General features: G+C 51.6%; 1 protein-coding gene across 2 annotated transcripts; it reads right to left on the bottom strand.

The window, feature by feature from the left end:
* Positions 1-24: 24 nt before the first annotated feature.
* LOC311352948 (PH domain leucine-rich repeat protein phosphatase 1-like) lies at positions 25-25,728 on the bottom strand. Of its 2 annotated transcripts, XM_084472781.1 has the most exons (18): positions 25,593-25,728; positions 23,632-25,435; positions 18,192-18,388; positions 17,016-17,141; positions 16,580-16,728; positions 12,903-13,049; positions 10,956-11,183; positions 10,030-10,232; positions 9,435-9,495; positions 9,016-9,111; positions 7,855-8,010; positions 7,414-7,614; positions 6,064-6,226; positions 5,264-5,394; positions 4,562-4,678; positions 3,956-4,153; positions 3,161-3,407; positions 25-2,320 (listed from the first exon to the last, which is right to left on the bottom strand). In XM_084472781.1, exons 2-18 carry the CDS (start codon positions 25,427-25,429, stop codon positions 908-910), a joined length of 5,631 nt encoding a protein of 1,876 aa, XP_084328907.1. In that variant the 5' UTR covers positions 25,430-25,435; positions 25,593-25,728; the 3' UTR covers positions 25-907. The 2 variants fall into 2 exon arrangements, with proteins under 2 accessions (XP_084328907.1, XP_084328908.1); XM_084472782.1 differs by lacking the exon at positions 25,593-25,728 and having other exon boundaries at positions 23,632-25,579.
* Between the last annotated feature and the right edge of the window lie 1,955 nt (positions 25,729-27,683).

The following is a 27,683-nucleotide window of genomic DNA, read 5'->3' as shown; positions in this document are numbered from 1 at the left end:
GTGCAAAAACACTTCAAACACAGATAAAACAAACTTATTTTGTTTATTTGAAAACATAGATTTATTATCTAGCAAAAGTAGCTCTCTTCTTGTGCGGGTTTTTTTTTCTGTCTCCATGTTTCACAAAGTCTGCGTAACACTGCTCCAAAAACAAAACATTCATTCAGCAGTTAATGCTTAGTAACATCTCCCCAAACCGCCTTCGATACTTCACCTAAAATAAATCAGCTTTTCTCTCAGAGAATATTAGTTAACACTTCAGTGACTAGGTCACTCGTGAGTATATGCAACTCCTAGGAGTTAGTCTAAGTATCTTTTGATCTCTTTTTACTAACTCTTGACCAACCTCAAAAGGCTGTCCCTCCGCAACTTAACTAAATGTCCGCCCAAAGCGCTTGGGAACAACAGTGCGGTCCACGTCCAAACCGTACCGTTTAACCCTTTAGGCCTCAAATAGAACAAACTGGTAAAAAGCATTCAAACTAGTGCTGCATTCATCCAATAATACAATATGATAAAAAAAAAAAAAAAAAATCATAATGACATTAAGTTAACCCTATAATAAGTGAGTATTAATGCAGGAAAAAAGGGGGATATAAAATTGCATGGTGTTTCCTGACGCTGGAGAGTTAGCACTAGCTTCACCCCTAACGGGAGGCACATGGGAGGCGTGGCCACAGCACTCTGCTGGCAAGGGGGGGGGGGGGGGCTTCTAGGGGAAAGGGGTGTGTCCTGTTGAGAGGGGGGGAGGGGGGCTGGGACTCCTGGGGAAGTGGGCGCAGTCAGTCGGATGGAGGAGGAGGAGGGCGGGGCTGGATGGGATGGCAGGGGGGGCTTCTGGAGAGGGGCTGTGCTCTGTCCGTGCCAGCAGTGGGTCGGGGCTTCCTGGGGAAGAGGCTCCGGCCAGTCAGAGTGGCGTGACAAAGTAGTCAGCGGGCTTCTGGAAGCTGTGTGCTTGTTGTGGATGATTCTGTTGCTGCTGCTGCTGAAGTTGTTGTTGTTGTTGTTGTTGTTGTTGTTGTTGTTGCTGCTGCTGCTGCTGCTGCTGCTGCTGCTGCTGCTGTTGTTGTTGTTGTTGTTGCTGCTGCTGGATAATCTGCCGGACCTCCTCCTCCAGCTCCGGGGGGATGATGAGCTGGTCGTCGGGGTCCGGTTGGGCGGGGGCGTTGAAGTACCCGCCCTTCTTGGCGGGAGCGTCCGCCGCCACCTCTATCAGATCTTGGCTCCGCCCCTGGCACGCCACCGAGCCGTTGGGGCGCGGCCGGCGACCCAGCGTGCCCGACCACGCCCCCTCGGCCCCGGGGCCGCAGGAGGAGGGGGGAGGAGGAGGGGGAGGAGGGACGGGGTCCGTCTCGGGTTGAGACGGCGCCGGCGGCGGCGCCGGCGCCAGAGACGGGGAGGGTGACGGGGAGGCTGGGGCGGAGGAAGGCCCCCGGGCGGGGCTCTGGGGGTGTGCGGCGGTGCCGGCGGCGGCGGGTGGGAGATTGGCAGATCGTGCGGCGGCGGCGGCGGCGTGCTCCCAGCTGTGCAGGCGGTGCACGTCCGCCTCCACCTCCACGCGGCTGCCGTTGGAGAACACGCCGACGATGGGCTCCTCGTCCTCGCTGTCCAGCCCGTTGTCCGACAGCGCCCCCGAGTACTGCCGCTGGAAGTCCCCGCCGCCGCGCACGCCACGGCTGCGCCCCGAAGACGCCCCGCCTCCTCCTCCTCCTCCGCCTCCGCCTCCTCCCCCGCCCCCGGCCAGCGGGGTGTGGGGCGGGCCCGGGGGGGGGTCCTCGGAGGACGCGGTGGAGCCCACCTCGCTGCTCATCTCCGAGGTGCTGAACTCGCTGCTCAGCTCGCTCACCGTGCCGGAGGAGGGCGCGGGGGCGGGCGGCAGGAGGGGCAGGGACCCCTCGCCGAGCGGGTACGGGTGGTGGTGGTGCTGCTGCTGCTGCTGCTGCTGGTGCTGCTGGTGGTGCGCGCCCAGACCGGGGCTGCCCGGCGTCGGCGGCGGCGGCTGAGGCTCGCAGAAGCTGCAGCAGTCGTCGGTGATGCTGAGCTGCACCACCACGGCGCTGGCGCTCAGCGGGCAGCCGTAGCTCTGCGCCAGCGTCACCAGCTTCTTGGCGGCGGCGAGGGAGTCGGGCACGCTGCGCACCGCCTCCACCGCCTCGCCGGGCGACAGCGTGTCCCACAGGCCCCGGCTGCCCAGCAGGAAGAACTCGTCGTGCGGCGTGAGGGTCACGGCGGAGACGTGCGGCCGCGGCGTCACGGCGGGGCACAGGAAGGAGTAGCCCATGATGCGCGTGGAGTCGGTCACGCCGTTCACCTTGTTGTCCTGCGGGGGTTGGGGTGGGCGGGGGGGCGGGGGACACAAGGAGGAGTCACACCACAGAGCGTTCACCCACGAGAGCGTTCATCTCGTCACGTAGCTGCAGCGTGATGATATTCAGCAAATCTTGCAGGACGACATTTCTCCCGGACCCGATACGCTGCACTATATCGTTTCGCTTCATTAACAAAGGGCTGCAGTTTAAGATTATTTTCGTAGACCATCCGTCTATTGGTTTTTATAGTGTTAGTGAGCCAGATGTCCACACACACACACACCGCGCCTGAAAAGGTAGTCTGACGATTTTACCTCTTTTTTTCTCTCTAAATTGGGGATTTCTTTCAGTAACAGTGATAAAATGGCATAGATTACTATGTTTACGAGCGTATAAAACAAATGACCACGTTTAAAGCAAAAATGAATTGGTTTTGGGTTCAATGGCTCTTTAAATGTGCCTGTTCTATCTGGCAACACACAACAGTTTTTAATTTGTACTTGATAAATTACTTTAAACAGATGAATGATTCAGAAATGATTCATCAATATTAGTTGAATTTTCTGTGGCTCGACTAATCAGTTGAACAACTAATCTTAAATCGCTGCCATAATATTATATTTGACTCCTTCAGCATACCACTATATTCAACTACACTCTTCAAGCACCAGATTCTTCACTGGACTATTTAACCCGGACACTAACTAGTCTAACACAGATCCCTCAACGAGATCAATAGGAGTCCAGTGAGCTGACGAGTCCGCTACAGAACGACGACATTTGAACCACATTTTGTGGTTCAAACCCATCCTAGCCGCTGTAGCCGTGGCCCCGCCTCCAGCGGCCCGTACCTCGGTGACGATGGCGTTGTGCGTGCGCACGCGGCGTAGCTCCTCCTCCTCGCGGACGCTGTGCGTGACGGACAGCGGCAGGGCGCGCCCGGCGCGACACAGCACGGCGCAGCACTTCCCCACGTTGGCCGCCGTCAGGGTGAGGCAGCCGCCGCCGCCGCCGCGCTCCGAGGGGGGCGGGGCCTCGTGGCGGATGTGACACAGCGCCGCCGAACCGCCCAGACGCTGGCCCGCCGTGCCCAGTTTCCTGCGGGGGGAGGCGGGACATGTCACAAACATGCAGCAACACAACACACACACAATAACACAGAGCAACGTACACACAATAACACACGTTCACACACACACACACACACACACACACACACACACACACACACACACACACACACACACACACACACACACACACACACACACACACACACACACACACACACACACACACACACACACACACACAATAATGGAGTGTCAATTTCGGCATCAACCACTCTATTTCAACCTAGACAAAACAGAAAGGGGGCTCAATGTTCAAAATACCGGAATTGTCCTTTCAGATCATAAAGCAGACCCTTTCATGTTCATCTGGGGGGGGCTTGGCTCAGCCAAGTCTCGAACACTTAAGGGGAACACACACGCAGCCAGGACACACAGACACACAGCGTCTTAGAATCTTGCGTCATGAGCCCTTTTGTGAACGGACACGTCTACGCTTGTGTCCGTTCACAAAAGGACGCCGCTAGAAGGTGCCAGGGCGTGAACGAGGGGCAGCACGGCGGCGGCGGCGTGTACCTCTGCATGGTGAGGAAGGTGTTGGTCATGTAGTTCTCCCGTCTCTCTCGGCTCTTGTGGAGCTCCTCGGCCAGCACGTCTCCCATGGTGCACTGCAGCAGGTAAGGCACTTCCACGTTCCTCTCGCCGTCGAACACGCCGTACAGCGCCTCGCGGCTCCCGCAGAAACTGTCCAGCGCGAGGGCCGCTACGCACAGCCTGCCAATGAAAACACACACACACACACACACACCATGTTAGAGCACAAATAAACAGTCTGTCGGCAAACAAACAAGTCACGCAGCCTGTCAGCTCACAGACAAACACGCAGCCTAGCAGCTAAGACAGCAGTGCACCAACATCCTTTGAGCCTAAAATAAACACCAGGGTTTAGGCGAGGTTCAGCGCCACGTTGTGTTGCTACGATAAACCGCGGCATCGTTCACTCGAGCGTCGCGAGGTTCGGGTGTTTTGTACGAGCGAGGCTCGAAGTTTAAAAAAAACGCACAGAATAAGAACCGTTCCACTTCATAAAAAGAACACGTGCATTCCATTCTCTGAGTATAAGAGCGTCAATTCATAAAAAAACGACAATGGCAATGGAACAATGGAAGACGTTTCACTGACTTGTTCTTGACCCCCGAGGCCTCTGTGTAGCCGTGGCTCCAGACAGCAGGGACCCCGGGCCCCTCGCTGGCCCCCGGGGCGGATGGGCTGGGGTCCACCCTGAAGCACCTGATATTACTGAGAGGAGAGAGAGCGAAAGAGGGAGAGAAGAGGAATAGCAGAGGGAGTCCTTGTTTATTGTATGTTAAATCAAACGTTATGACATGTTATGTGTACAATAGTTGTGTACAGTAGTTTTAGTGCAGTATAGTTTGTGAGTGTCTTGCTCGTGTATAAAGGACAGTGTGTGCGTGCTCGTGTGTGTGTGTGTCCGTATGAGTGCGTGTGTGTGCGAATGAGTGCGCGTGTGCATGCGTGCGTGCATATGAGTGTATGCGCGCGTGTGTGTGTGCATGCGTGCGTGTATGAGTTTGTGTGTGTGCGTGCGTGTGTGTGTGTGCGTGCGTGCGTATGAGTGCGTGTGTGTGTGTGCGTGCGTGCGTATAAGTGCGTGTGTGTGTGTGCGTGCGTGTGCGCGTATGAGTGTATGCGCACGTGTGTGCGTATGAGTGCGTGTGTGTGTGTGTGCGTATGAGTGCGTGCGTGCGTATGAGTGTATGCGCGTGTGCGTGCGTGCGTGCGTATGAGTGTATGCGCGCGTGTGTGTGTGTGCGTGCGTGCGTGTGCGTATGTGTGTGCGTGTGTGTGCGTGCGTGTTCCTACTTGAGCAGCTCCAGGCTCTTGTGGTCCAGGGTGAGACGGGGGTTGCCCGTCAGGTCCAGCTCCTGCAGCTTGGCAGGCAGACTCTCTGGTAGGGAGACCTCCGTTATCTCATTGCAGCTCACATCCACACACTGCGGCAGAGAGGGACAGGGGGACAGAGACATCTGTAAGCTTATTGCAGCTCATATTTTAGCTCATATTTTAACTCAGTACTGTTTTTACTGTGATCCAGTGAAAACTAGGCGTATCAGATGGACAGGTTCCGATGTCCTTAAAGGTGCCGTGGCATGACATCGCACCTTTAAAATGCACACACTTCTTTTTTTACTTTTTTTCCTGATCTGCTATGTAAAGCACTTTGAACTGCAATCCCTGTATGAAAGGTGCCTTTCTAAAATGTTTTTTTTTTTAACTTTGCCTTTATTTTCTATCTATTTTACTTTTTACTTATCTATCATTTTCTATTATTGTATGACAATGTTTATATGTGAAGCACTTTGAGTCTGCCTTGTGTATGAAAAGTGCTATATAAATAAAGTTGCCTTGCCTACACAAATAAAGTTTTTTTTTTTTTACTTACGTACTCATATAGCCACATTCTTTATGAAAACGATAGACACAGAGGAAAGAGACAAGTGTGTGCGTTGTGTAGCTGCGTGGTGTGTGTGTGTGTGTGTGTGTGTGTGTGTGTGTGTGTGTGTGTGTGTGTGTGTGTGTGTGTGTGTGTGTGTGTGTGTGTGTGTGTGTGTGTGTGTGTGTGTGTGTGTGTGTGTGTGTGTGTGTGTGTGTGTGTGTGATACCTTGATCTCGGGGAGATGGAGGACCTCGGGGAAGACGGTGATGCAGTTGGAGTGAGCGGCCAGCGTGTGGAGACGCCTGCAGCTCAGGATGGTGGTGGGCACGGCTCGCAGGCGGTTCCCGCTCAGCTCCAGCTCCTCCAGCTGCTCCAGGCCTGCCAGCTTACTGCAGGGGGAGGAGGAGCGGGGAGGAGGTGGTGGTGGGAGGGAGGGGAGGAGAGGAGGGAGGAGGAGGAGGAGGAGGAGGAGGAGGGTGGAAAGGAGGAGGGGAGAGGAGGAGGTGGTGGGAGGGGAGGAGAGGAGAGGGGAGAGGAGGAGGAGCGGGGAGGAGGTGGTGGGAGGGAGGGAGGGGAGGAGAGGAGGGAGGAGGAGGGGAGAGGAGGAGGAGGGTGGAAAGGAGGAGGAGCGGGGAGGAGGTGGTGGGAGGGAGGGGAGGAGGAGGAGGGTGGAAAGGAGGAGGAGGAGCGGGGAGGAGGTGGTGGGAGGGAGGGGAGGAGAGGAGAAGAAGGGGAGAGGAGGAGGAGGGTGGAAAGGAGGAGGAGCAGGAGGATGTGGGGGAGGGAAGGGAGTGAGGAAAGGAGAAGAAGGGGAGAGGAGGAGGAGGGTGGAAAGGAGAAGGAGCAGGAAGAAGAGGAGAAGAAGGGGAGAGGAGGAGCAGCAGGGTGGAAAGGAGGAGGAGCAGGAAGAAGAGGAGAAGAAGGGGAGGATCAGGTTGCGGAGGGAGTAGGCGAGGCAGGGTGAGGAGGAACGGGAGCAGGAGGAGGTGGAGAGGAAGGAGGAATGGGGAGAAGGATGAGGGGAAAGTGGGTTGGAAGAGGGAGGAGGGAGTGGAGAGGAGAAGAGGATTGCATCGTTAGGTTATCACATTAGATGTAATTAAATACATGATACTAGGACTGGGAGACAGGGAGGAACTCATTATGATGGTAATGATAGGAAATGGGACACAATAGGTATTAATTAAGTATGTTCGTGTTCATTAAGCATTATTCATGTCATCAGCTGAAGCTTTACCCCAGCATGGAAAAGTGATACAAAATAGAATTGAGTTTTCCCATGTTGGCAGTATTTCAAACCCCCGCCGTCATTTTTTCCACCACAATCAAGAACATTTTGCGTACAAAATTGTGAATCGATACAAACGAGACAATGACAGATTCTCACCTCTTAATTGTAAACTTTGCAAAGGAATACAAATGCCTGTATTTTGAAACCTGCCAATTCATTTCTTTGCTCATTTCGCTCAGCATCTTGTCGCTCATGTTAAAGACAGATCAATACGCAGACAGATAGATAGATGGAGCACTTCACGTTTCCCCAGGGGGAAATGGACGGGATCAGGTGGAGGTGTACCTGGCAGCGAATGTCTGCAGCTGGTTGAAAGCGAGATGGAGCACCCTGAGGTGGGTGTGTCCCGCTAGCAAAGGCACACACTTGTCCGTCAGGCTGTTATTGGTCAGGTAGAGCTCCTGGAGTGTGCTTAGGCTCTCCTCCGATTGGGTCGCCGGCGGGACGCTCTCCAGCTTATTGGCTGACGCGTTCAGGTAACGCAGGCTGTGATAGAAAAGACAACCCGGGGTTAGAAAGTATGTCAGCAATACGTAAGTGTTTATTGAGGACAAGGAGAGAAAGAAAAGAATGAATGAGGCAAAGAAAGGAAAGATTAAACAAAAATAAAGAAAGAAATAAAGAATGAAGGAAAAAAGAAACCGACAGAAAGTAAGAATGAACGTAATAAGGAACAAACAGAAAGAGAAAGAGAAAGGGAAAGGGCCCGGTGAACGCGGCGTCCACCTCAGTGCTTTGATGAACAGGTTGTGGGGGAGCTCCGTCAGCTGGTTGTGTTGCACGTCCAGCACCTCCAGCTGGCATCGCTCCAGCCTATCGGCGAGGGAGCTCAGGCGGTTCCAGCCAATCAGGAGCTTCCTCAGGCTGCTGCTGCACAGGAACCTTGGGGAACACAAACAAATTGCGTGGGGTCGGGTTGGGTTGGGTTGGGGGGGAGAATAACCTTTAAGGGCTCCCTCTGAGCACACTCGCCGATGCCATGAGAGCGATATCACCTTGGTACTATTTACACACCCAGACAAACACCGCCTCAGGGCGGGCGCTGCAGATCAAGTGTCAGGCCCCCACCGCCGAGGCCCATTAGTGAAAGCGAGACAGGCGTGCACACTTAGAGCGAACACTTAGGACATTACCGCCCGCACCGGCGTTAATCACACACGTGTGTGTGTGTGTGTGTGTCTTGTGTGCGTCTTTCGTTTAAAGAGAGAATCGGCTCGCGACCGCTGGGGAAGTCTGAGACAACTTATAGGGAATATAGGGCTTGTACACGGCAACGTGAAATCGCAACGACCATTTTGAAAGCATAGGAGGATTGTGATGATAGTTGTTATGTTTGTGGTTATGGTGTTTTGGACATTGTTTGGTAATTAAATCGTACAAATATTTGTCATGAGACAAAGACATTGGGCAAAAGAAAAATTTTGATAAGCCTGGAATACGGTATTTACATTTATTTGGGCTTTAACATTACTACAACTCTCAAAATGGCTTGGAGTATCGCCAACAAAACCTCCCATGATGCATTCTGATGCACAAGCCCCCTAGACAGTTCAATATGTAAAGGTTGTGTGTGGGGGGCCGGGCACCTTGTTCAAGGATGCTTTCAGGTAGATTGCAATGTCGGGGATTGAACCCACGACCCTTCGGCTGTGTCAAATGCCCTCTAGACGGTGTACACTGTATATTCACACAAGGTTCTCACTTGGGTTTTTCAAGTACTTAAGAAATTAATTGATGAATCTTATGTTGTATATAGGACGTGTGTGTGTGTGTGTGTGTGTGTGTGTGTGTGTGTGTGTGTGTGTGTGTGTGTGTGTGTGTGTGTGTGTGTGTGTGTGTGTGTGTGTGTGTGTTTTGGGGGGCGGTTTGTGTGTGTATGTAGCTTACTGTAAGGGCAGCTCGGTGACATAGTTGTGATTGATATCCAACACCTCCAGTCTGCTGCAACCAATCACCCATCCAGGAATACTGTCCAGCTTGTTCCTAGAAGACACACACACACAGACAGACCCCCCCAAACACACACGCCCCATTCGAACATACACACATCCATATACAAACAGACACAGGTCACACAATCAAACCCAAACACCCAGTCCCCAAACACACACACACACACACACACACACACACACACACACACACACACACACACACACACACACACACACACACACACACACACACACACACACACACACACACACACACACACACACAGTTAGGGCCAGCAGTTTGTAGCGCAGGGAGAAGTGGACGTCTACAGTAAATAGGTCGTCATTATAAATAGCTGGGCGTTGTCATACCGGGACAGATCCAGGGCGGTCAGACTCTCTGGCACGGGCTCCACCTCCAGCTGCTTCAGCTCTGCCCGGCAGAATACAGGAGTTAGGGCGACATATGCGGATCACAGCAGGCACAGCGTTAGGCCATGTAAAGCCCCGGTTTATAGGCCCAGATGGCACGCGCCAACAGAAAGAAGAAAAGAGTGACGCAACCACAGCCGGCTGTGCTTGGCTAAAGTGCTGAGCAAGGGTTTCCTCGCAAGGTTGTGGACGGAAGATTTGTAACTCAATCAGACGTCGAGAAAATGTCAAGTGCTTGCGTTGATGGGAGAACTCAAGGTTTGTATGGCGCTATTCTGGTTGGAAAGAGATACAGATCAGGTACTATGACGGGTTTTGTTCCATCGTGACAAGCAGAAATGATTCAATGATCCAGTATGAAATTCATAATATAGTTGTACTGCTCTGACCCGACTATTCATATGCGAGTTATAACGGACTCTATTCACAAAGCAAACCAGCAATTTATTTTGCCAAAAAAAAACACCAAGGATCGAAGCGGCAGGCCCTCCGGTTTCCACGCGTCCCCATCAGCCGGGGCACGCGGCCCACGTACCGTTGTTGGCCGCGTGCAGGGCCTTGAGGGCGTGGCCGCTGACCCTGAGCCGGGCCAGGCTGTTGCGGTCGCAGCGCAGGAGCTCCAGGCTGGAGAGGGGCCGGAGGTCCAGCTCCTCCAGCCCGGCGTCCCTCACGTCCAGCTGGGTGACGTGGGCCAGCGCCCCCGCCTCCCCCACCACCACGCTCTGCAGCCGGTTCAACCTGTTGGACCACGGCCCCACACACAAGAGACAGAGCTTTGGTTGAACCCGGGGGGGATACGAGATGTAGCTGATGTAATTATAGTCGTAGTAGAGACAGTACGAGTGATAGCAGCGTGGTAGAAGCAGCAGTACTATTCTCATTATGACTCGCTATTAATCGTGGCATTATGCTTAGCTATTAATCATAATGAGCAATAGGTGGGAATAACAAGACTCAAATATCCTAAACATAACAAGTTTAGGATGTTTCATGTTTATTCGGCTGATTATGGTTTCCACGTTCACGTCAACGCAACAACCACACAGACCGCTTCGACGCAGTCGTGAACCTTTATGGTCCTGCGTCGGGTTTTAGTGAGCGGACCAATCACAATCACAGCACCCTTGCGGCCTGCGTCGCCTCGACGGAAGGTTACAATTTTTGGGAGGAGCCGCACGTCAGGCCCTGGCGGTGGAGGGAGGGTGGAGGGTCCGCGAGGACGTGAGGGGGTCCGTAACCCCCTTGCGTTGCGTGAACGTGGGGCCATAATCAGCTCTTTAAGCGTCGCCGAACCTCAGACGCAGACACGAATTCAAATAGCTCTAGACATCAAACGTAAAACTCCCCGCCGGACCCGGGGTCAAACGGCTCTAAACATCACACATCAAACAGCCAAGGTGCCACCCCCAACGCGCTAATGGGGGTATTGAATCACGGAGCAGAGCTGAATCAAAGTGGTACCTTAGGTCGACGTGTCGCGCGGGCAGCCACTGCAGCGCGGACAAGTCCAGCAGGGAGAGCTTGTTCCCGGCCAGACAGAGCCGCTCCAGCCCCTTGAACTTCTCCAGCACCGGGGGGATGCAGTGGAAGCGGTTGAAGGAGAGGCCCAGGTAGACCAGAGCCTCCAGGGAGCCCAGCTCCACGGGCAGGGAGCTCAGGAAGTTCCCGTCCAGGAGCAGAGTCTGCAGGCTGGGGGGGGGGGACACACGTCCGGAGAGTTAGGGGCCTGGTTTATCTTGAGTATGTTTTGGGTGTCGATGTGTCGAGTGTTGCATTTCATTTCATTTCAACACTCAATTATGTTACATTAAAATGTATTTCCTCCCTCATTTGGAGTGTGGACAACATCATCTCATAGTTGGTTAATTACATTAAGGAAATAGTATAACCATTTACATAGTGGCGATAAGATAATTAAACACATTTGGTCGAACTGTGTGTATATATAATAGCTATACTAAAGTAATACAATACCTACTATAGCTCTACTAAAAGTAATATTTATGAACTTATACTTAGAATTCCTTCTACTTTTATAATAACACATAAATACACTGCTAAGCATGTGTTTATTTATCCGTTGGATGCAGATATCACGTCACAACAACTGTATCCCCTTGCCGACAAGGACACTCCAGCTATGACTTTGCACTATGACTACGAGGAAGAAAAACTGCTGCAGAGTCAATGCAGCCCACTGGTGGACAGCCAACCTCTCCCCAACCACAGATCATTTATCTGCAGTGATTGAAACGCCAGAGACACAGCGCAAACACACCTTCTACCCGCAGTTTATCCCCTAACATTTACTCTTTATGATTTTATTACCCAGAAGCTTTTTTTAAGTAGACAGCCAGAAGACAAACGGAGTGAACATACGTCTTCGGATGCAACGCACCCTGCTGTGCACGGAAATCTTCTCTGTCAGTCTGTCGGTACGCGCAGATGCTTTGTGATGATTCTGCTGAGCTAAGGCACAGCCCGGCTCTGTAGTGCGTATCTGAGGTGGGACGTTGTTTTGCCATTCGAAGCTATTTCAGATTTACCCTCACGTGTGAGGTCCTCGATTGGTCTAATTTGACATGGGTTGTAAGCGATCGATCGCTAATCAACACGTCACCTGGTGGTAAAATAGGGGCAGTTGAGTGTTCTTCTGGATGCGACAGTGGCAGTGAGATTAGAGTCTCATGACAGAGAGGATCACTACACTGCTGTGGGTGATAATGTCATTGGGGATGCGTAAGCAGAGAACCCTGGAGATGTCCGATCCGCCTTTACGAGCCAACCGGATTAGAGAGGATTTGCCTGGAAACGTTACCACCCCCACCACCCGCCCCCCACAGCCCCATCCACCCCCACCCAGTGACTTACGAGGGTTTCAAACGTTGCTGATGCCAGCACATGGGCACATGTGACTACTGCACGGTATCAAATTCTGATGCGCTGAACTGAGTCTGTCAACGGCATTCCAAAATGTCCAAATTATTTTTATGTGAGGCGAGTTGTTTCCACCCGTCCCTGGATCGTCTCGTGTGTGTGTGTGACACTCCGATCCAATGCCAAGTGACTGTGACATAAGGAGTTGAGGGGGGCAGATGAGGGTGGGGGTGACAGTGAGTGTGGCGGTTAGAGGAACGGCGGGGGAATGGGGTTTATGTGTGGGGTGGTGGTGGTGGTGGTGATGATAGAGGACGGGGTGGGGGGCCGACACGGTGGGGGGGTGACATTGAAGGGTAAAGGGGACAGCGGGTGTGACGGGGGGTGGGTGGGAGATGAAGGTGAGGCAAAGGTGAAGGGTGGGTGTGATGACGAGGATGAGTGTGAGGGTGGGTGGGGTTCATGTCAGGGCTGGCTCGTTGAGGATGGTGGAGACGGCGGGGGGGGGGGGGGGGGGGGGGGTCAACTCACTTGTGCATGGTTCCGACTGCCGGGGGCAGGGAAGACAGGAAGTTCCCTGATAGGTTGATCTCCGTCAGCGAGGACATGTCGCACAGCGCCACGGGGAACTCACACAGCCTGTTGTTGGACAGAGTCAGGCTACGCAGCTTACAGAACCTGGAGAGAGGGGAGGAGGAGGGGGAGCAGGGAGGTGAGAGGGGGAGGTACAGTGGCAGAGAGAGAGGAGGGGGAGGAAGAGACAGAGAGAGAGGAGGGGGAGGAAGAGAGAGAGAGAGGAGGGGGAGGAAGAGAGACAGAGAGAGAGAAGGGAGGAAGAGAGAAACCGAAGGGGCAATGGGATGAGAGATATACAGTGGCAAAGAGATGGAGTAAAGGGCGAAACAATTTAATACGAGTAAGAGAGAGAAAGCAAGAGGGAGATATAGATACATATGGTGCAAGAGAGAAAGAGAAGGGCAACGATAACAGAAGAGGTACAGGGCAATGGATGTGAGTGGAAAGACAGATATATGGTGGGAGAGAGAGAGAGAAGGGAAATAAAGAATTAAAGGAAGAGGCATGAGGGAGGATTTATGACTGGATAATCTGATGTTAAACTCAGGTGTCCACAAGATATATGACCGACAGCGCAGAGGAAAATACAGTTGGAGACAAAACTAGCATCGAGGAAGTTATTTAGAGGTGAAACACGATACAATACGGAGGGAAGAAATATGAAATGATGGTTAAGACGACCACAGACCGGGACAGGCAGAGACAAAAACACAGAAAGAGCAGAGCGAGACCAGGCAAAAGGTAAAAACTGACAGGAGAGGTCAGGGCTGTTAAATGATGTACTATCTAAACATTTGTGTTTGCATTATTCCGGTCTGATAAGCAGAGGAGAACTCCTTTTCCGAGATTAGGAAATAACACATTCCACATTACTTTACGACCAATGTTTACAAAAAAAGTTGAAGGGTTTTGAAGTAGTGGAAGCATGCATTCCACGCATGACTATGCAAGTGTTTGCCTATGCATGTTTGTGTGTGTGTGTGTGTGTGTGTGTGTGTATGTGCCGGTGCCTGCCTGCCTGCCTTTGTGTGTGCGTCAGTGTGTGTCTAACTCATTGTAGTGTGGTTGACGGAGGACCCAAAGGGGGGTGGCCGGCCGGCCGTTCCGGCCCCACCTCTGCCTACTGACGCTGGGCCGTGGTTAGCGCGCCGCCGGCAAAAACAACACGCATTCCTGGAAGCGGAGCTCTGGGAAGCGACTGTTTATAGAGGAACAATGGGAGCGGATCTCCCCACTCCCATCAGGAGCAGGGCAGCCCACCACCACCACCACCACCACCACCACCACCACCACCCACAGCACACAGCGCCCCCCAGGCTCTGGGCTGCGGGGAACCAGGGGGGCAAAAAACAAGAGGATACAGGGAGGAGCTACCGGGGGGGCTACAGACAACTGACGACTGGGGCGGCGGGCACAGCTCAGAGGGGCTCTTGGGCTACAGACAAGCCCTAAGGGGGCTACAGACAAGCACTAAGGGGGCTACAGACAAGCACTAAGGGGGCTACAGACAAGCTCTAAGGGGGCTACAGACAAGCACTAAGGGGGCTACAGACAAGCTCTAAGGGGGCTACAGACAAGCTCTAAGGGGGCTACAGACAAGCACTAAGGGGGCTACAGACAAGCACTAAGGGGGCTACAGACAAGCTCTAAGGGGGCTACAGACAAGCTCTAAGGGGGCTACAGACAAGCACTAAGGGGGCTACAGACAAGCACTAAGGGGGCTACAGACAAGCTCTAAGGGGGCTACAGACAAGCTCTAAGGGGGCTACAGACAAGCACTAAGGGGGCTACAGACAAGCTCTAAGGGGGCTACAGACAAGCTCTAAGGGGGCTACAGACAAGCACTAAGGGGGCTACAGACAAGCACTAAGGGGGCTACAGACAAGCTCTAAGGGGGCTACAGACAAGCACTAAGGGGGCTACAGACAAGCCCTAAGGGAGATAGAGACAGCAGCTAAGGGGGATAGAGACTGCAGCTAAGGGGGATAGAGACAGCAGCTAAGGGGGATAGAGACAGCAGCTAAGGGAGATAGAGACAGCAGCTAAGGGGGATAGAGACAGCAGCTAAGGGGGATAGAGACAGCAGCTAAGGGGGATAGAGACAGCAGCTAAGGGGGATAGAGACAGCAGCTAAGGGGGATAGAGACAGCAGCTAAGGGGGATAGAGACAGCAGCTAAGGGGGATAGAGACAGCAGCTAAGGGGGATAGAGACAGCAGCTAAGGGAGATAGAGACAGCAGCTAAGGGAGATAGAGACAGCAGCTAAGGTGGCTACAGGCAGGGCCAGTTGCTCACCTCCAACTAGGCCTGGGCGATATGGCTGAAAGACTTATCACGATATAACTTGATCATATTGATCGATAGATAACTATTGATCATTTTAAGTCTCCAGTCTCTTATATCGATATATATATATTGAACATGTTTTATATTGATATTGATCTGAGTCTATCACGATACGATAATTTATTGTTTTGTTGCCCAGGCTCCGTCTCCGTCTCCGTCTCCCAGCAGTGCTCCCCGACCTGACTCAAATGCGACGGTAAAACATTCAGAGCTGCTCGACAGAGGTAAAAAACAGGAGAGCTGGAAAGCGCCGCGGTGCCAACAGTCAGTACTGCCGCCGAGGGCTAATCCCTCCGACTTACTGCCGTCACAAAAAACTTCTGGGCTGGCACATCCCTTTATAATAGGATTCTTGGTGTTCCGGAAAACCCCATATGGTAGATTAATCCCGGGGAGAAAGACAAGCGTTTATAGCGTAGGCAGAATACTAACAAACAAACAAACAAGTCGCTGAACAACAAGCTGACAACAGGCGGTGGCGTCTCCCCGTCCCACCCTGGGGTGCAGCATGTCGCGGCATCGCTACGCCAGGACAGACTGTAGGGTGCTTTACCATAGAGAGAGGGCTGATTAGTGTCTCTAGTGTTATCTTGGATGAACTCACTGTATAACCCCTGCCTGGTCCTTAGAGAACCCCTAACACACACACACACACACACACACACACACACACACACACACACACACACACACACACACACACACACACACACACACACACACACACACACACACACACACACACACACATATATATAGATATAGAGAGAGAGAGAGAGCGATGATCTGATGTTATCTTGGATGAATTCCTGAAGCTATCACAGAGAGGTAATTTGGAGTGGTGGTGCTGCAAAACAACATTGACCTCTGACCCTAACGCCATAGAAACAGGAGGAGGAGGGGCCACAGAGAAACAAACTAACAAATCAAGCTGGGGGGCCCTGCACACACATGTCTTGTTGTGTAAACACTGTGTGTGTGTGTGTGTGTGAGAGGGAGAATGTTTGTGCCTGTGTGGTAGAGGTCAACCCAGGGACCAAGGATTAGGGTTTGGGAAGTGTGTGTGTGTGTGTGTGTGTGTGTGTGTGTGTGTGTGTGTGTGTGTGTGTGTGTGTGTGTGTGTGTGTGTGTGTGTGTGTGTGTGTGTGTGTGTGTGTGTGTGTTAAAAGGAGCGTGTGAGAGAGAGAGAGAGAGAGCCGTGTGTGTGAGGGGTAGATCTAGGGTCCGCGGGGGGAGGGGGGGTATGGAGGGGGGGTATACCCGGGACTCTGGGCAGGGGTACTAACCTGGTGAGGGCCCCCAGGCCCCTGTGTGGGGACATGAAGTTGTGTTTGAGGTTGAGGTGCGTGAGGTCCTGGCTGTAGAAGAGAGCGGGCGGCAACTCCTCCAGGCTGCAGCACGACAGGTCCACGGAGCTCACCCTCTGGGACGCGATCTGACACACACACACACACACACACACACACACACACACACACACACACACACACACACACACACACACACACACACACACACACACACACACACACACACACACACACACACACACTTTATTATGCAGAGTAAATAGTAATGTATGCCATATAAGAACAATAAATTGCAATTTTATGCACGCCTCACAAGACTTTCACAGTGCTTCGCATATCGAGTGTGTGTGTTTGACACATCGTCCACGACCATATATATATATCAAGGAAGGAGGAGTCCTTTTGTGTCTACCTTGGCTGCGCTGCGGTGCCAGCGGAGGTGCTCGGTGTACGAGTCGTAACTGACATAGTACGTCTGGTTCTGGGGACCGGCGGAGCTGAACGCCAGGCAGTGGCTGTGTCTCCGCACCTCCTCCACCTGGACCGCACGCACACGCACACGCACACACACACACACACACACACACACACACACACACACACACACAATGAAGATACCTTTCTGATCGAAAACAAAACATCAGCATGTAAAACCTCTCCTCAACAATTAATCTTTTCCTTTCAGTTTGAGAATAACTTATACAGTGAAGACCCCCCCCCCCGTTCTCCCTCCACCACCCACTCCTTGTCAAAAACAAAGTCAGTGAAGAATTGAAAGGAAAATGATGTTTGAAGACACCTTTCTCAACGGATACAAAAACATCAGCCCCATTAAATCTGTCAAAAGCAGCTTTTTATCAGATCACAAGACACACACACACACACCAAACATCCACCTGTCAAGCCTATCCTCGAACGAAGCAACTCTTCTGATGCAAAACCAAACAAGAGCCTGTCAGACCTCAAACACAGGTACTCATGATCACACACACACACACACACACACACACTTATCCAAAGTCTACATCACCCACGGTAACCTACAGTACCGAAGACGGCTTTCTATTTGCAGACGGCAAAGGAAGACAGATGGTACGGTTTGTCTGCGAGAAAAACATTGTCGCCTTCAACGGTTTAATTTTAGGATGTCAGATGTAAGAAAAAAAAACAACCTCAGATTATGCAAGCCCTCTAACTTGCTTTCAAAGCCTTATTCGTGCAAGTTTATGAGAAACTTGAATGTTTCAAATCAAAACTTTTCTTCATCCTTACGCTAGGACACTAGCATAAGGATGCTCTTCCCATCATAAACCATTCGTACTTGCTCTAGTAATGATTGTAAATACATAAACGATTTATATACTAGTATAAATATATACATCATAAATAATGTATATGCATTTTCGGTTCATAATGAAAGAATGATGAAAGGAAAACTATAAAATAAAATAAAATAAACAAATCTATGGAAACTCTTTCCTTTTTTTTTTCTCTCTCTCGTCAGACTAATGAAAAAGTCATCCTTCCACAGCGGGTGGCCCCGTCGTGGCTCCCAATCTGCCCCGGACACGGCGATGCTCACACGCACCTTTCCACCAATCAGAGGCAGGATGTGCATCTTGCCGGTGTGCGCGTGCTTGACGGAGGAGACGATGAGGCAGGTGCCGCTCAGGGTGACCTGCCGCTTGGACCAACGGTTCACCGGCAGCGCCAGCTTCCCCTTCCTCACGTTGAAGACCCCAGAGAGCTGCACGCGCTCCCACCCTCCCACGCTCCGTGGCTTACCTGGGGGGAGGAGAGGGGGGGGGGGGGGGGGGGAGGAGAGGGGGGGAGATGTTTAACTGCCATGTCACTGCAAGTGTTTATGTACCATCAGTGAAGTTATGCTAAATTGTATTGAATTGAGAGAGAGGGGAGATGAGAGACAGAGTGAGGTAAAGAGAGAGAGGGGAGGAGAGAGAGAGGGGAGGAGAGACCGTGATATGATGAGTGTGTGACAAAAGAGAGACAGTGATGAGAGAGAGAGAGAGAGAGAGAGAGAGAGAGAGAGAGAGAGAGAGAGAGAGAGAGAGAGAGAGAGAGAGAGAGACGTGTGTGTAACTCACACATAAATCAAGATGTTTACTTGTGGCCAACATGAACAGAGACTTCATTTTAACAATGGTCTTTTTGCCTCATACAGGAAGTTATTTATAGGCGCTTCAGAATGGATGTCCACCTTTTTGGAATAAAAGGACACACACACACACACACACACACACACACACACACACACACACACACACACACACACACACACACACACACACACACACACACACACACACACACACACACACACACACACACACACACACACACACACACACACACTTCCCTCCTCTCTCCCAGCGCAGTGGTTATATAAGTGAGTCCTACCCGCCTGAGGGCTCACAGGGAGAGTGAACGAGGGTGTGTAGTCAGCGGGGCGTGATTTGTTTTATTAACCCCTTGCTGGCTACGCACAGCATGGCGGGCTTGGCTGTAAACACAGTGTAACCAGGGAGTCAGAGAGCGAGAGACAGCGAGACAGAGAGAGAGAGAGAGTGAGAGTGGGAGTGAGAAAGAGCGAAAGAAAGGGAGAGATTCATCACACAAGGTCCGAGGTCGAAATCAGCCTGGGGCCTTGTTGAGGCCGGATTATGTTCTTCGTAGGACTGGGTGATATATCTTTAAAATATATATCGTGATAGGACTAGACTAGATTTCTCCTGGGATTTCGGTTATACATATATATATAAATCCTTGTGTATTCTAAGTGCTGTATTAAAGGGAGGAGAAGTAAATTAAATGTTACCAGGCAATAAGAATATAAAGAGAATAAAAAGGGACCAGGCAATATCGCCCAGTCCTAGTTGTCAGTATGGGTTTCCTCCTACCTTCAAAACGTGCATGGTAGGGTACGTGTCATGTTGCTATGCCTATTAGGGTGCTTTGTGTGTAGACGGCTTGGTGGGGTGATGGTTGCTTGGCATGTAAGAGTGCTGGGAAGGGTAGTGTACTTGGTACACAGCACGCAGTTCACCCCGGCGAGATGCTCCAGCCCCCTACTTGCTCCTTAATGATGTGAATCTAAAGGAGAATCACTTTATCCTGCAGATCCACAAGAGGATCTGCAGGATAAACGCTAGATACACGGGGAGCCCTTGAAACAGAGTGCAGTCAGCCTACGCCGGGGTGACTAACAGCTTAAATCCAAACAAATGGAATAACTCTGGGTGCCTTTGTTCTCCTGCTGTTCTCAGCGGGTCTGAGCGGGCTGAGCATAAACACGCCACTTGCCTCGTCTACTCCCACGGCGGGAGCAGACGAGGAACATTCTGAGCCAGTTGAAAGGATCTCGGATCAGATTAGCTTGTCGTTACGCAACGCCTTACGAGACCCACAGCCAGCTCGCCGCCGCCGCCGCCGCCGCCGCCGCCGCCGCCTCCTCCTCCTCCTCCTCTAGCCCAGGCCTGAGGCTGCTACTGGGCTCTCACCAGTGAAGATAATTAACTCTTCAAATCAATTAGTTCATCCCTCATCCTCCAGAACATGCATGACAGGAGGACGAACGCACACGTTAGCGAAGCGATCCAAGCTACCGGCGGCACCTCGCGACGCGAAGGCCCTCCTCCTCGTCCTCATGAAGAGGGTGTGTGTGATGTCATCGGCGCACAAAGGGCCCTCACAGTGTTGGGCGCTCATTAGCATATTCTCCTCCGCTGTCCTCAGCTCTTGGTACACTCTGAGCACTCAGTGCCCAGGACCGTGATTGTTCAAATCCTTCTCCCACTCTGTTCCCCCTTCTCCGGACCATGAGTCCTTCATTTCATCCACTGCACCATTTGGTAGTGCTTTTTCTCTCTTGTGTTTTATATTTAACTATATTTTACTAGGCAGTGATTTTTTTTTTTTTTTATGTTTTTCTTTTACTGCTTTCGATTTTGGAGGTTCAAATACGCACAGACCTCAGCAGAAGACCGACACAACGCACAGTCCAAGGGGTTTCCCACAACAACGCTGCTGAAATGGCACACAAGGCCATCGCTCTCTGACCGTGGTCCGCTGCGTCTGGTTCAATCTAAACAACGGAGGGCAATATGGATCCTGTCTCCCCCTCCACCATTTTCCTGGGTGGTTCGGATCAGACGTAAGACAGCTGTAGCGCTACTACACACATGACATCCACGACCCCCGGCCTCCAGCTCTGTTCCACTGCCATGACTCAACATCCTGTCTCCCAAATGACCATTTCCTGTCTGTTGTTTAAAAAAGCCCTTCCGGCCACTCTCTCTTGTCCTTGACACGCCCCGAGGCGATGCCCACTTTGGTTTTTGCCAATAAGCAACATTGACTGCAAACAATTATATGACCTGAATTTACCTAGCCATTAAGACTACTCAAAGAGCTTCACATTTTAGACACAACATTGACCCATACACAGTCAGACACACAATCTCACTCCAACAAATACTTTTTGCTGGAGGTCAGTGACCTTGCTCGAGGAATCTTGCGACCGGATGACCCAGCGATTGCATCGGAAATAACCCCGCCTCCAGAATTCTCCCGCCCAACCTGCGTTTCACCAAAGACGGCTGCCGTCACATTTCACCAGCTGCTGACTCTGGAATTGCATTGGTGCTGGTAGCGTGCGATATAAAAAACACCGCCTATTCTCCGTTTCCTCTTTTCAAATTTTGGGCTCTGCTCTGAAACCACAGCCCTGGCTGCGGCTACAGCTGCCTAGCGACCACGGCACGCACACGCAAGCACACCACCGGCTAATAGGGTATGTTACCCCCACGCCCACGCCCGGCTGAGGAGATATAGTTTAAGGAACTGGCAGAAGGCAACAAACTGCTGGTGACCTTGAGGAGTAGAGAGGAGCAGAGCAGTAGAGAAGAGTCTGCTGCTGCTCCTCCTCCTCCTCCTCCTCCTCCTCTCGTCTCTGGTGCATCAGAATTACAGAGGAGGTGAAACCTGAGTTCCACTGAGGTCGCCGGTCCTTCGCTGTCAGCACTGTGCACGTTTGAGAGAGACAGTGTGTGTGCGTGCGCGCGTGCGTGCGTGTGTGTGTGTGTGCACCAATACACGCTCATAGACATTGGGCATGGGGATACTGCTGACTCAGTCTCGGGTTAAACGTCTACATCCATGCCAGGGTGAAGCTTTGTGTTTCAGAGAAAAAGTTACCGGTTGTCATATGCAATAATGACACGATATTAACGACTAATGGTGAAGCGGCCTTGTTTGAAATAGATGTTTGATCCAGTCATTATGATAAATAATGTTTTTGTTAGTATATAATTGTTTAGCCACACAGTAAACATGCAAGGCTTGTGCGGTCATCATTTTGAATCCTATTAATATGCTAATGCTTTTATCTTCCCTCTGGCTTTACTGGGGTCTATGTATTTAGTGTTGACTGTTGATAGCTAGAGAGGCTGTTTACAGTAGGGAAGGGCATACCATGCTGGTCATGGCGTTAAAGTGTTCTTGTATGTAGGTTGAGTGGTGTGGGCACCACTAATACACCATTAATAGTGAGCGTGAGTTTTTACAATACTTAGAATTGCTTGCTCCATTTGACAACAAAGCAGAATCATTAAAAACCAGAAAAAAATGTATTTGTATTTGCCGTTTGTCCATCAGTAAATAAATAAAGTGCATTGGTATCTATAACTCGTTGTTACACTGGCTTTGTTGACGTAAAAAAGAAAAAAAGAAAAAAGGGTCAAAAATAATTCCCAGGGGTTTTAATCCCAAGTGACCTGTGAGCGGCTACATCCTCTTACCCTGGCCTAAGTCTGTTTGTCTACGGCCAACACACCACCAATAACAACAAGCACTAACCATCTTTGAAAACACCACACACATCTACAACAACAACAACAATAACATCCTAGGGCTTCCAACGCGCCGCTCTGTCGGGAAGGCCAGTGAGGCCCGCTTGCTACCTCCAGATGGGTCTACCTGTGCTGGGGAACAGGCAGGGGGGCGGAGAGAGAGGCTCCGGGTGACCACAACATCCACACTGTTCCAGCAGGACCATTCATCGCAGACCCACTGACCCAACACAATGGGAGCTCCCATGAATGAGCAGAGAGAGGGGGTGTGTGTGTGTGTGTGTGTGTGTGTGTGTGTGTGTGTGTGTGTGTGTGTGTGTGTGTGTGTGTGTGTGTGTGTGTGTGTGTGTGTGTGTGTGTGTGTGTGTGTGTGTGTGTGTGTGTGTGCTGAGACATATCTGGTGGTTATTTCCCATGAAGCATGAAGTTTTAAGAAAATAAGCAAGTTTGGGTGTTCCATTTAGGATAGTAATGGTAAGATTTGCCTTTTCATGGTTTTACGTTTGACATGGTTAGGTTTAGTTTTCGGTGAGGTGGATCTGGGGGAAAACTGTGTATCATGCTAATAACAAAAACAACAAAGACACAAGAGAGAAGAGAGACAGGCCAAGCTTAAGAAACAGCCAGGAGGTAATATACAGGAATAAAGATGATGTTTCTCAATCCTAGTATCCTGTGACAAACCCATCGATGACACAAGACTCTTGGGGATAGCGTCTGCTCAGAGAAGTGTGTGTGTACATCATGGTAATGTACAGTATGTCCTTCAAGGGTGTGTGTGTGTGTGTGTGTGTGTGTGTGTGTGTGTGTGTGTGTGTGTGTGTGTGTGTGTGTGTGTGTGTGTGTGTGTGTGTGTGTGTGTGTGTGTGTGTGTGTGTGTGTGTGTGCATCATGAGTTCTTAGTACCTGATGACTGGATGATGATTATCGTCCTCATGTATACTTATTACTGGCCCTCCCTGGAACTAATCTAACCCAGAGGAGCTTGTTTTACTGTCATCACAACGGGTTATGAAATATGAAAAATTATCTTCACACCCATTCTCATTCATCTCAGGTGGAGGATTCAGGGACAAACAACATCCCTGCGTCCCCGAACACTGCGCATGCAACTCGAAGACCAGAGAGATTTCCACTCACCAAAGTAAAAGCACTACTCACCAAAGTAAAAGCGTATCAGGCAGCCAATCTCATGGTTCATGCCCTCCTCCTGGACGCGCGCCGGGTCCTCGAAGCCCAGGTTGGTGAGGTACTCGTTGAGCAGCTTCAGGGGCCTCTCCTCGTCCTCCAGCCTCCAGACTGAGCCCCCGTGCACCTGCATGTACATGCCCGGGGCAGGGAGCTGCCCGACGGACTCGGGCCACCCGGCGCCCTGCCCCGGAAGCTCCAGGTCCGGCGGGGGAGCGGCGCTGCCGCCGCCCAGCGGCCGGGCCTGCGAGCTGGAGCTGAACTTGGAGCAGAGCGCGCTGAAGTCCGGGGGGGTGTCGGGCCTGCTCTCCGCTCCCCCACCCATGGTGGAGGAGGCGTCGGCGCAGTCCTCCAGTGACCTCGCGGACGGCCCGTCTTCGGCGGCGCCCGCGGGGCCCGGCCGGCCGGCGCCCGGGCCCCCCCCCGCCACCGCCGCCCCCGCCGCCACGCAGCCGCCCGGGCGCGTCGGTGGGGACGAGGTCGAGGTGGTCTCCACGTCGTCCGAGGAGCTCTCGAACGGGTCGGGCCCCTCCGTGGGACTGTCTGCGTACGGGCCGGCCTCGCCCAGGCCGTCGGGGCCCGCGCCCCCGCCCCCCGGGGCCTCACCGGGGGAGTCGCACGGCTCGCTTCCGTGGGGCCCGCAGGAGCTGAAGTCCTCGCAGGTGCTGCTGGTCTCCACGTCGGAGCCCGAGTACAGCCCGTAGCGGTCGTCCATGGCGACGGGCTCCACGTCGATGCCCAGGCTGAGGCTGTCGCTGAGGTACACCTCGGAGGAGGGGTCGCTGGGCATGCTGTCCGAGAACAGGCAGCAGGAGAACTTGGTGTCTGGGTAGCACTGGGCCGGGTCTGTGGCTTCCAGGGCGGACTCGGTCTCCGACTTGGGGACTGGAACATACTGCGTTTTCTTGACGACGTCTAGGCTTTCACACGAACTCTGCCTGTCGTCGCTCTGTCCGTGGCTGCTGTCGTTGCAGTTTCCGTTCAAGTCCACCTGCGCGCCCGTTTTGCGGTTCATCCGCACTATCGTCCCGGCTTTGCCTTCCTCCAGCTGGGTGAAGATCTCTCGGGCCGTGGTGTCAGTCGTGCAGAGCACGGGCCTCGGGTAGGAGGGGGTCAGCCAGTCGTGGACGTGGACGCAACCCCGCTGTGGGTCCGCTTTCACCCACGCCTTGTCCGACACCTGGAGCTGCTTGGACTGCTTCTGCCGTAGGAAGGTCTTTCTGTCGAGGCTGAGAGTGTTCAGCGGGGAGCTAGAAGGAGCCGCTGTGGCCGCCGTCTCCGCCGAAGCCGCCGCGGGCTGCCCGGCGGTCGGCGGGGCGCCCAGGGAGAGGTTACGCTTGTGCTTTCGCCGTCTCCTGTTCAGCAAAGGGTTGACTGGGGGAGCGGCTGCATTGCTGCTACTGCTGCTGCCCGACGCGAGGCTGCTGTAGGCATTCCCCCCCGACTTGACAGCGGGCATGTTGACACTTTTAGCCATGCCACCGTACGCGTTGGCCACCTGGTTCTGGTAAATACCGTTTCTGATGGCGATCTGAAGTAGGGACGTCGTTGCAAGTCCTTTGGCGAACAGTTTGGACTCTCCCCCGTCGTCCTCCCCGCTGCCTGGTCTCAGCTTCCCGGGTGACAGCGACGACAGCCCGGGGTGCTTCACGGAGGCACCGTCGCTGCTCGGCTCGCGGGTTCCTTGTGTCGCCGCCGACGACGACGCGCCAGAGGCGTCCGTCTCCGACTCTTTGTCCTTCATAATCACGCTCCTCGGACTGTCCATCATGGTCCACTGTAACAGCGATCAACACACACACACACACACGCCGTTAGTTAGCAGCGACACGGCAGCCAGCCCAGCAGGTGACGGCTAGCAGGGTTAGCATTAGCCTTTAGCCCTCCGTATCGCTGGTTACGCGCCTGCAATAGAGCACGCCGTGGTAACTCACCGCACTTCATTCAAAGAGTTGACTACATCCTCCCCGTGGCTATTCCCGTCCGCTAAGCCTGTCCGAAGCGCCGACTAACAGGGTGGCAATGCGGTGCAAAGCGTGTGTCGCCCCGCATATATGCTAGTGGTGCTAGCGCTCGCAGGACGGTCAACACTACTCCGGTCTGGACAGGGCGTGGTCTCATTGGATATGAATTAGCACAACCGAGAGCTAACACTGTGGGGTTAGTTAGTAGCCCAGATGTTTTGTGGAGATGTTCACGTTTTAAAGATTTTTAGTAGAAGTATTGTATACTCACGTTTACGGCGAAACTGGTGCTGGAGAGTCGTATGATGGAATGTCACGTATTCATTTTTCCATCTAGTCGGCTAGTAGGCGCATACCAGAGAGGGCAAATCCCGTCCACTGGCGCCATCTAGTGGACGGACGTGGCTAGTGTGGTTTCGGGTTAGAATTCGGTGTTTCGCAAACGGGCGTGCGTGTGCCCCTAAGGAGTACTTTGAAGAGAGCTGCATTTGTTATTGGTCGGGTTAATATTGGCCATGATAAAAAATAAAAAAATCCACCTTAATACAAGTAATTACATCTGAATAATACATTCAAGTTGTGTTAATATTTCCAATTAATGCATAACATTTTAAATGAGGTTTATTAGAAAAAAATATTTTAGGGTGGTACATTAGTAAAACTAGTTGGAGAACCACAGGGTTGCATCATGGATGTACCGGTAGGCGGATGACTATTATAAGAATAGGGTTTAAATGCTGTTTTACACAGACAGTCTATAGATTAGGCTACTTTTTCTTCATTCATGTGTTTGTGATGGTAGAGAGTAGAGACGGAATGATTAAATAGGACGTCGGAATCGTCGGAGTGAGGATGAGTTGGAACATACGCTTGGTTCACACGGCCATAGGGGAACGTTGGTTCCCTGGAAGAAGAGGTAGGCCTACACTTTTAACGAAACGTAGAGTATAGCCTTGCTTGGTCATCGGATACGCAATCCTCCAAAAATTGAGGTCGTAATTTATCCAAGATATTTTGCATAGTTATTCTTATTTGAATGATTTATGAGGAGTAGCGTATTTTTGCCTACATACGATGATGTGGGAACTGTTGGAGAGCGGTAATGGATTGGCAGGTCGCGTCGAAGTGGCGCCATCTAGTGTAATAAGGCAACTACTGGTAAAAAAGGACGCGTCGCGTCTCGAAACTCACACACGGGAACGTTTTTTCTCTGACTGGAAAAACATTATATTCTACTTTTTCCACATATTATTACATTTTCAAGGTAAACTGTGTTGTCTAGAAGGGCCTCGTCGTTCTGGGTGCTTTCACATCACTTCACTTTATTCGATTCATCAGGACATTAGATTGACATTCTTTATAGATTACACAAATATCACATTGATGTAAACGTAGAGTATGCATACTGCTATGTTACTTACAATCATACAAAAATTATTAATCTCCATACTTTCCTTTTATGAAAAATAAAACGAAACAATGTAGAGCCCTCTTATATTGGATATATTGGAGTCTTTCTTCCCATATGTAACAGAACTGAATGGTTTCTCCTCATAAATAAAATAGGCCTATAACAAAGTAATAAACCTTTATTTATCCAGGAATGAAGCCAGCCGACAGAAGGGACTGACTGGCACTGAACCGCCACCGCTCATCAACTTAAACATGCCCCAATAATAACAGGACGGAGAGGACAGGCAGACAAGAAAACTCGGTTGGTGCCGATGGATTTTCTGACTGAATTTCTTAGTATTACAACCTCAAGCCTCTAGATGGCGGTATAACTCTTTTCTGTTTTGGCTAAGTCAAGTCCATTGGATTTGTATAGCCCTTAATCAGCTACAGTCCCAAACATAAATATTCATCCGTGATTTAAACATCCATGCTGTTTACACCTTGTCAGGTTTTTCTGCCGTTTGGTCTTGTCAATCTGGCACATTGACTTATTTCTAAGTGCATTGTCCCTTAATTTGCCATATTATACAACAGCCCCCAAAACCCTTGCACACAAAAGCGCATGGAAAAAAACTCACTAAATTACAAACGAAGAAACCCTGAGAA

This window comes from Micromesistius poutassou, assembly GCF_964030765.1.
Source record: "Micromesistius poutassou genome assembly, chromosome: 9".
NCBI lineage: Eukaryota > Metazoa > Chordata > Actinopteri > Gadiformes > Gadidae > Micromesistius > Micromesistius poutassou.
The sequence above is the reverse complement of the archived record's forward strand: the minus strand, read 5'-3'. Positions and strand labels throughout refer to the sequence as shown.